The 9,597-nt window shown below is 30.0% G+C and overlaps 3 protein-coding genes across 3 annotated transcripts in view; 1 reads left to right on the top strand and 2 right to left on the bottom strand.

Annotated features, from left to right (window-relative positions):
* LOC106786303 (myosin-I heavy chain) overlaps positions 1 to 4,458 on the bottom strand; it is a 93,077-nt gene extending 88,619 nt beyond the window's left edge. The window contains exon 1 of the mRNA XM_014747525.1: positions 4,089 to 4,458. The gene's annotated coding sequence lies outside the window, so the exon portion shown is untranslated. The remainder of the gene's footprint in view (positions 1 to 4,088) is intronic.
* A 2,599-nt stretch (positions 4,459 to 7,057) lies between these two features.
* Positions 7,058 to 8,876, top strand: LOC106786295. Its single transcript, XM_014747504.1, has 5 exons — positions 7,058 to 7,249; positions 7,389 to 7,641; positions 7,725 to 7,828; positions 8,397 to 8,672; positions 8,817 to 8,876. Exons 1-5 carry the CDS (start codon positions 7,058 to 7,060, stop codon positions 8,874 to 8,876), a joined length of 885 nt encoding a protein of 294 aa, XP_014602990.1.
* A 525-nt stretch (positions 8,877 to 9,401) lies between these two features.
* LOC106786293 (glutathione S-transferase 1-1-like) overlaps positions 9,402 to 9,597 on the bottom strand; it is a 4,243-nt gene continuing 4,047 nt past the window's right edge. The window contains exon 5 of the mRNA XM_014747503.1: positions 9,402 to 9,452. Coding sequence (XP_014602989.1) covers positions 9,402 to 9,452 — 51 coding nt within the window. The remainder of the gene's footprint in view (positions 9,453 to 9,597) is intronic.

The following is a 9,597-nucleotide window of genomic DNA, read 5'->3' as shown; positions in this document are numbered from 1 at the left end:
ACATAATTTTTCTTCTCGATTTCATTTCTGATCATTAATTTGACTTTTTGTGATTTGGGAGAAAAAATAATATCTCTTGTTCTTCTTCTTCTTCTTCTAAATATTATATATTAAAGTTATTATTAATGTGTGATAAAATAAAAATGTAATTCATTATGAAAATATGTTAGGTTAGAAACGGCCGCCATATTTGAGATGAACATTATTTTTTTCATCGATTCGTTTCGATTAAATGACTAACGAGTAAGTTGACAATATTATTAGTTATTAATTATTAATATTCGATGGAAAAATTCGAAGCAAATATGAAAACGAAGAAAACCATTGGAAGAAAAAAACGAATTATACGTGAAACGACACGTTAAACTTGACATATTAAAAGAGCAGTTTGCTCGTTCATTGGGTGCAGTCTTGCAAATCGATGTCGAAATCTACAAAGTAACCTATTAAATATTTGCATAAGTATAAAAAAAAAGAAGCATATTACATGAGAGGAAAGGCAAAATCACGCATACACACACACACACACACTGCATAAGCTTAAAGTTTAACGGGAATGAAAAATATTGAAAATCTTTCGTAAACGGTAGAGTCAACAAGTCTTTTTGTTTTTTTTCGATAAAACGAGACCTTTAGAGAAAAGAAAAAGAAAAAAAGATGCACGAAGATTTAAGAATAAGTCTATCAAACAAATTGGGATTAACGGGGTTGAAAAGAAAATTTTTCGAAAAGAAATTTCTCGGTAACCTTTCCCTATGGGAAGTTGTTATCTTAATGGGACATCTCCCTGATGTGTTTCCACATAGCAATAAGATAAATAAATATATCTATATATATATATATATGTTTCCTTATCTATCCGACACCCGTTATATCAAAGGGATCGCCTTAAACGTTTTCCCTAGAGGGGAAGGAACTTTTACGAGACGCGCATTCGTTATCCATTAAGGTAAGTGTAGCGCGTGTGGTCATTCCAAGTGCACACATGCGTCCGATATTCATGGGTATCGGCTATTCAGGTTGTGTGCCCGACCGTAATTGATATATCATCTGAGAGTCTATGATGTAGTCTTACGATTTCTAGGGTCTACCATCACTAACCTCAAGTAAAAACCGACAACATTAACGCCTCGTTCCATTGGTCGTTATTGATTGATCGATTAGAACGAAAATAAAAAGTGTTATATAATATATATATATATATATATAGAGAGAGAGAGAGAGAGAGATATATATTACAAAATTTCATTCTAATTTTCTTTTTTCTTTTTTAAACACTAGATATATTAGAATCAATTTATATATTCTTGTTTAATATTGTAATTCTAAATTCTTGAATTTTTCGTCAAGGATACGTCAGAGTTTGCTGTTAGGATTAGTACAAAAATAGAACGAAAAAAGTAAACAATAGATACATTTATTATAAAAATATTGTCAAGAAATTGATACGAATTTACCAAACAAAACTCAATACTCTCATTAAGTATATTAATATTGATCAAGTGTATATTATAAATGAACGTTTATATAAATTCGTAGGAACTTTCGTTAACAATTAGATTATAAAAAGAGAGGAAAGATAAAAAAGAAACAAAAAAATAATAAATTAATAAAAATCCCCTTACCCCCCCCCTCACCTGTTATTTAATAGGTAACATTGTCGAAATAAATTTACGTGGGCGTAAATTAAGGTACAAAATTTCAATGTAATCATTTTATACGCGTTACTTTTAAGAATAATCGAGATGAAAAAGAAATAGTAAATGGGGAGGGGAGGTGGGGGAGGGGAAAATAAAAAACTACGATCGTGAGTAAATAAAAATTGTTATCCGGAACGATTATAAGGAAGTATACTTTTCTTTCTTCTCTCCTCTCTTTCTCTTTCTCTCATCTTTGTCGTATTCGTTGTCGACGTTGTCTCATGGTGGACGACGTTTGAAAAGCAACGTCTCGGGGTATAGGGTTACGACGTGAAAGCAAAAAGTGAAAGAACGAGGGGAAAAAAAAAATGACGTTGGACCGTGGCTATACTCTCTCGCACCGTACAGATTTCAATCTGTGCCGTGAAATAAAGAGAGAGAGAGAGAAAGAGAGAGAGAGAGAGAGAGAGAGAGAGAAAAACGTAAGAATGTCGTAATCTCGAGTGAAACATCTGTGTGTGAGAAAGAAAGAAAGAGAGAGAGAGAGAGAGAGAGAGGGAGAGGAAGTCTTGGCCTCTTCGGTGCCTTTTCACTGCGACACACCATAGAAATTCTTTCGAGTACGGGAAGAATTTTTCTCTTTCTTTCTTTCTCTCTCACTCGACGAGTTGCAATATAAATATTATCGTTCCTTACATTCGATTTTGTTTATTGTTAACTCAGGAACAAGAAACCCCATACCACCCCTATCTTTTTGTGTTTTTTTTTGGTTTCTGCAATTTCGTATAACTTCGTCGACAAAATTTGGTTTTAAATCATTTCATCGAATTTTTATTCCAAGGTTGACCACCTTTGACATCGGTATTATTAATAAATATCAATTTACGATCAATATTTATTAAGCGACAATATATTATATTTTTCATATTGATTTATTTGTATTATAAAGAATTTTGTATTACAATTGTAATAAATTTTATACATTAGATACAATTATTTTATATAATTGTGTATAATACATTATATTATAATACAAAATTATAAATTAAATATACAATTGCAAATTAAATTGATTTTTTGTATTTAACCCGTTTGAGTGCTGAATACTTTTAACTTAAGAGTGTTTTCTTAGAATGAAATAGTTTATTATTAATGTGACCAGATGCTAATATTAATAAATTATATCTAATAATTACAATTTTTCCTTTCTCACAATATTATTTTCATCTGACAAAATACAAACAAAACTATTACATTATTTTACATTAACATTGATACAAAAAACACGCATATCAACTTTTACCAAACGCATATATGCGTCCATAGTAGTACTCAAAGGGTTAAAGAAAAAAAGAAAAAATAATGTGTGTACTCACGTACGCACGTAAGAAGTTATACTTCTTTAGCGTACTAAAACGAACATAACCTCAAAAATAACTTCAATTTTCCCGCGCATCGTAAATATCGACAACTTCGTGGTGTCGATTTTTCGATCGCATCCAACTTCACTTTTCAAAACGCGCGCCAAAAGAAAATAAAACTAATACATATATAATAGAATACTTTTAACGTAATAATAAGGAAAAAAGTATAAATTATGAAAGATAATAAATTTTGTAAGTTATCGCATGTGAACGTTGTTGGCGTCAAGAGAGAAGTTATGAAAGTTTTTTAATCGAAATTAATTAAAAATCAACAAGCTGGCCGACCGACCGTGTGAGAAGATGAATTTCGCGGATATTTAATTTTCTCCGTACGTGTATGGAACGGAACGTATTGCTAAAGCCAACACAAAAGTAACGTTACAGGCGTTCGTTCTAACCGGTAGCAATTTGGAAGTTGAATAAGAACAATGGACGAGAAGTGAGTAAAGCAAACTCAAAAGCTATTGTATACATATATATTCTGGTGTTGTATGTGTGTGTGTGTGTACGTGATTCTGTATATACTTACACACAACAAATCTATAGCATATTACAAACAAAAGTAACGTTCAGAAAACAATGGAAAGAGAATAAACTCTTCATTGTATTTTCAAATGAAGTCATTTTGAAATTTTCCCCCACGTTAAACATTCATCAATGGGGCAAATGTATGTATGTATGTATATATGTATGTATTTATTCAAATATAAAGTTATATTATTAATAAACTTGATTAAGAGAGAGATAAGTTAGAAAAACTTCATTTAAATTCATTCAATGTTACACATCTCTTATATACATATTATATAAAAATATTATTTATTATATATTATATTATATTTATTATATTTTATAGAAATTTTATATAGAAATTTTACAATATCTACACACAATAATATTCATTCTCGAATATATGCCGTATTTAAAGGAACAAGAAGAATAAGAAGTAGAATAAAAAAAAGAAAATAATAGGATAAAATAACTGAACGAAAGAAAATAATGTAAAGTTTTGTCGCGTACTCACCAAGTTAACGTATAAACATTTGCGCTTCCGCGTTCACGAGCGGAACAACATCTGGATGGACATCGATGATAAAACACAACTGAAGAAGACACACGGGAGTATAAAATATAGGATAAAGAAAGAAAGAGAAAGAGAAAGAGAAAGAGAAAGAGAAAAGGATGACAAGACTCTAAGAAGGGAAGATGGGCCTTACACAGTTGTAAACAAGACAACTGAATTACGTTTGGAAGGTAAGCGTACGTTGGTAAACGATGCCGATTGGCCCATTCGAACGGTTTCGCTTTTTCGTATTCGCGAATTCGATTACGCGGAACATGTCCGAACGTTCGGAACGATCTCGAAGAAGGATCTCTAGATCACTCGAAGAGAAGAAGGCAACCTTCGTTTATCGTTTAACAGATTCTATCCACTCCTTTTTCTCTTCCCTCGTAATATCGTATAAAAGGAGGCATGGTACATATATATATAGATATATGGATATGTTCGTGTGTGTATATACGCATATATGTACATACTACTCTTCACAATCTAAGGGATAAGATACGTTATGTTACATATAACACATTGTGTATATGTGTGTGTGTATATGTGTTACATGCTTGTACGATGCTTGTTCGTTGCTTCAATCCGATCAAGAAGACTATCTCTGTAATGATACTACACCGATAAGTCGCGTTCCGAAATCGAGAAATACTTTTCTTCGGAAAAAGACGTACGCTCCTTACCTCGAGAACTGTCTTACCGTTATTTGGAGAAAAAGCGCGGGAAACTTGATTGACTGGACGTTCGTCAATATGTCGTTTATTATACGGATCCGATCGAACGTTCGATATTATATTTCTTCAATTTCGAAATAACCAATTTAATTTGCTTTATATATTTTTCAATTTTCATCAATTACGATGTAACGAGATTGAAGACAATTTCTTGTTTTATAGTTTCTTATTTTATTACGTTTACGTTATTGTATATTTTGCTTCTTGTTGTTATTCATTTTATATGAATTATATAATTATATTATTGTTTGTACGTTTTATTTCGATTAAGTATACAACTTTCATTTTAACGTTTGATTTAAAAACCACCCGTTGGAACGCGTGGTCTCAGTTGTTGCACATACAATTGTTATAGAGAGCTTCATTTTAAGATTCATAATTTTATTGGTATTTTATATTGTTTTATGAAAATATGTCTATTGAAATTTGGTTATTTTTATCTACTTTTAAATAGAAATGATTTTTTAATTGTTATCCTTATTCGAATCTATAAGCTACGATTTTATCTAATAATTAAATCTAATGACGCGATTTATTGAATAAATAGTATTTTTTTTTTTTTTTTTTACTTAACAATTACAATATTATTTGGTTACGACAAAAAACAATCGGATTTTTTGTCTTTTCTCAACATCTTTCTACAGATTCTTTCATCATTTAACTTTCTATCAATTCATGGTAAAAAGTACCCCAAAGATCAAACTATCGTAAATTTCTTAAACTATATTAAACTTTATATCACCACGTCGGTAAATACAATGTAATTTCATTATCAACTAGATTATTTTCTAAGAAGATTAATTGTAAGTTTACAGTTTTTTTTATTATCGACCACTCGCAAGATAAATCGTGGATATTATCGTAAGTTAATAAGATAGATCAAGAATATTACCAAAGAATACAGGTCTCCTTTTTTATCTACCGAATTTTATTTTTACCGTAGGAACGCTGGTAAAAAACCTTAACAGCAGATAAAAATGATTAAGTGCTTTTATACAAAAACGATTCTTCTCACTTCTGAACAAAGCAATGAAGTTTTCTATTGTTTTTTGTTTTCAATCAATTGCACACTTTTTGTTTGTCCATTTTTCTCCAGACTTTCTAGCTCCAAAACGATATAGGTATTTTTTTAATCTAGTAAGTATTTTTCCTGTACCTGTTCCAAAAAGACAATCGTTCTTAACGAGTAAACTCCTTTAATAAATAATTCAAACAAAATATCTATATTAGATTTTTAATTGTTGTTTGCATTTAAATGTATATAAAATTTTAATTAGACAATCACTTTGTGTAGACTACTTGTTTTTAAAAGTTACTAGAAAATAAGAAAGTTTCAGAAATATTGAAATTCTAGTAACCTGTCTAAGCCGATATTGGTAATAGTAGTGCTCTACTTACCATCAGAATTACCGATCGAGATCTGATGGTAATTTACCAACAAAAATTCTTACATTGGTAAAATAGATTGCAATAATTATTGAAATTATAGACTGTTGGTATAAAATTCTTACCTTTTATGAACAATATAGAAACTTATTTAATTATCTGTCGATATATATTGCTCAATTCATCTTCAACAACATTTTACAAATTGTAACACCAATATTACTTACTAATTTTTGATGATATAGGTTCATAGGGAACTTTGACATGAAAAGAAGTAGAACTTAATTTAATTTAATAGTTAATAAAATTAAGTTCTACTTCTTTTCATGTCCAAGTTCCCTATGAACCTATATCATCAAAAATTATAATTTTGGACGAGAGAAAATACTGAATTACTTACTTATATTTTATTTTAAACACAAATAAACACAATACTGACGAGAATAACTAATTCTTTAACGAACAAGTTACACGGACCTTTCCTTCCCATAGTTCACTATATAAGACTGTGAAAAATCCAATAGAAAAGAAAAAAAAGAAAAGAAAGAAAGACAGATAAAAGAAAGCCAATAATTGAGATCACTTACGTTACATGATTTAAGAGAAATTTTGAACAAACTAGCTAGTAGTTGAAGTAATTCTGATTGATCGTTGGAAAATGATACTTGATTACATGCTACACTATAGCATATTACCGGATAAGTGTCCATCAATCTCGTCTAGGGACTGCAAACAGGACTTAGAACTTAGAATGGACTAGGAAACTCTCTAAGACTTTATCATAGATGATATTATCCTAGATACAAGATGTTAAAGAAGGACAGATATCTATCGGTTACTATAACGCGTATCTTTATGAAATTTGTTGGGTTTTGGGTGGTGGAAACGAGACGGGAACAAATGCTACTTTACGTAGCCCTAAGTTATGCAATTTTAGCGATAGTATTTGCAATTTGCGTCGAGTTCGCTGACCTCTATCATTGTCTAGGTGATTTTTACGTAAGTGAAGGTACTCTCTTTGTCATTTCTCTTTCAGTCTTATTCAATATCTTCGACTTTAACACACACATCAACGTTAGTGACAATGACTAAGGAATTATTTGATTTGATTAAACAAAATTATTCAAATTAACTTCAGGCATTGACATACAATTTGTGCGCAACGATGCTTTTAATTATGATATTAGTGAAATTCGGTAATTTCATATATTATCGTAATATCGTTTTAAAGTTAATCACTTATGCCGAACAAAATTTTTGGAAAGGTGAATACGATAATACGAGTGCTAAAATATTGGAGGAATACGACAAACGTGGTGTTCTTATGACATATACGTTTACCGTGATAGTTAATTTAGCTGCGTTTAATTATATTTTTGCGCCATTAGTCGGTAAGTCAATTATTGTTACCACCGCGCGTATCGTATATTAATTAAATTTAATTATTTGAATTATTAATTACGAAATTGTTTAGAAAATATTGGAAGAAACGAGACGGATCGCGTGTTACCTTTTAAATTGTGGGTTGATTTACCACTCAAAATTACCCCTTATTACGAGATTACTTATACGATTCAGGTAAATAACGCGATTCATCGTTAACACATTCGATATTACTTTTTAAGAAAAATAAATAAAAAATCCTATATATATATATCGATTTATATAAAATATTATTTAATATTCCAGTCTCTTTCAACATTTCATTCAGGAATTTGTACATTTTGTTTCGACAATTTTATTTGCACGTTCAACATACACGTAGCGGCACAATTCAAAATTTTAGCACACAGGTTGGAAATGATCGGGGAAAGATATATCAATACCATGACGAACGAAAAATCATTGCCCATCGATAAAGCTGCTGATTACGCTTTAATCGAATTAAGGGATTGCGTATTGCAACATCGTGCATTGATTTCTTACATCGAGGAAATGGAACGCGTGTTTACTATCATTTTATTTGGTCAATTAACGTTGTCCAGTTTGGTAATATGTTTCGGTGGTTTTCAATTTTTAGTAAGTTATGAAAACAATATTTATTAAAAAATAACCTTAAGAAAAAAACAAATGTTTAACCAACCAACCACACCAACGTAAATTTTAACAATGTAATTAATAATATATCGATGATTATGATTTGCAGGCTGCCGAAGTGTTGATAAGGAAATGCATATTTGCTATTTACTTTACCGGAAGCTTATCTCAGTTGTTAATATATACTTGGACGTGCAACGATATAATAGTGCAAAGTTCAAGACTCTCAGAATCGGTGTATAACTCTTGTTGGTATCTGATGCCAAACGAGGGAAAAGGGAAAGCATTAAAATACGGTGTAAGCATGATCATGCTTAGGTCACGTCGGCCATGTACTTTGACTGCTGGAGGATTCGCCGTAATGTCGTTGGAAACTTTTACCGGGGTAAGTGTTATCAAGAAAGAGAGAAATAATATACAATATAATATATATATGTTTTATTCAGAACAAAAATATAATATGGTGATGTTAATTGAAATATTTCCTTAAAAAATATTACAAAAATATATAATTATTATATTATGATAGATACTCAGTACGTCTATGTCATACTTCACATTGTTACGACAAATGAGTGAAGAGGAATAACAATAATAATAATAATAATTTATTTAAATCAAATAATAACTAAATTATTATATGCGATATGTTTAAAAAAAATAAGGAAAAAAGATATAATTTATATATAATATAATAATTTTCTGTGTGTAGTATTTTCACATATAATAACAAATAAAATAATTTGATTAATTATTAATACGAGATAATAATAATTAACGATAGACAATAACCCTAGAGAGAGAATTATGGCAATCAAAAGATATTTACTCTAATTTAATATGTAATGTCTCATTGTTTGATTGTTACCGAGTATGAACATGCAAGACAAAGGGTGACGATTGATCAAAGCGGTGTCATAGAAGGTGACACGATATCGGTTGGAATCTTGCATTATTACGATAATCGCTCTCGAGTGATTCCAATCGAAACTCGGTTATTACTACTATCGATGACACCCTATCCTAACGAATAGTATCATAGTTGATCTCACTAGGGAAAACATGTTTCTATAATCTTTATTATATTTTCCCCCATTTCATCTCTCACCTACCCCTATGATAATTTCATCAGTTTTTTAAAACACATCAATTGATTCCAAATATTCTGTAATACGTTAATTAACAAAAATATTATACAATTGTTTTAATTAAACAATAAGTACAAATAATATATATATATATGTCGATAATAATAATAATAAAATATTATATAGAAATTATTTATCGAGAATTATAAAAGTTTCTTTTTT

This window comes from Polistes canadensis, unplaced genomic scaffold (assembly GCF_001313835.1).
Source record: "Polistes canadensis isolate GaletaPanama2010 unplaced genomic scaffold, ASM131383v1 scaffold_71, whole genome shotgun sequence".
NCBI classification, from domain to species: domain Eukaryota; kingdom Metazoa; phylum Arthropoda; class Insecta; order Hymenoptera; family Vespidae; genus Polistes; species Polistes canadensis.
Note: the sequence above shows the minus strand (reverse complement) of the source record. Positions and strands in the feature narration are given on the sequence as shown.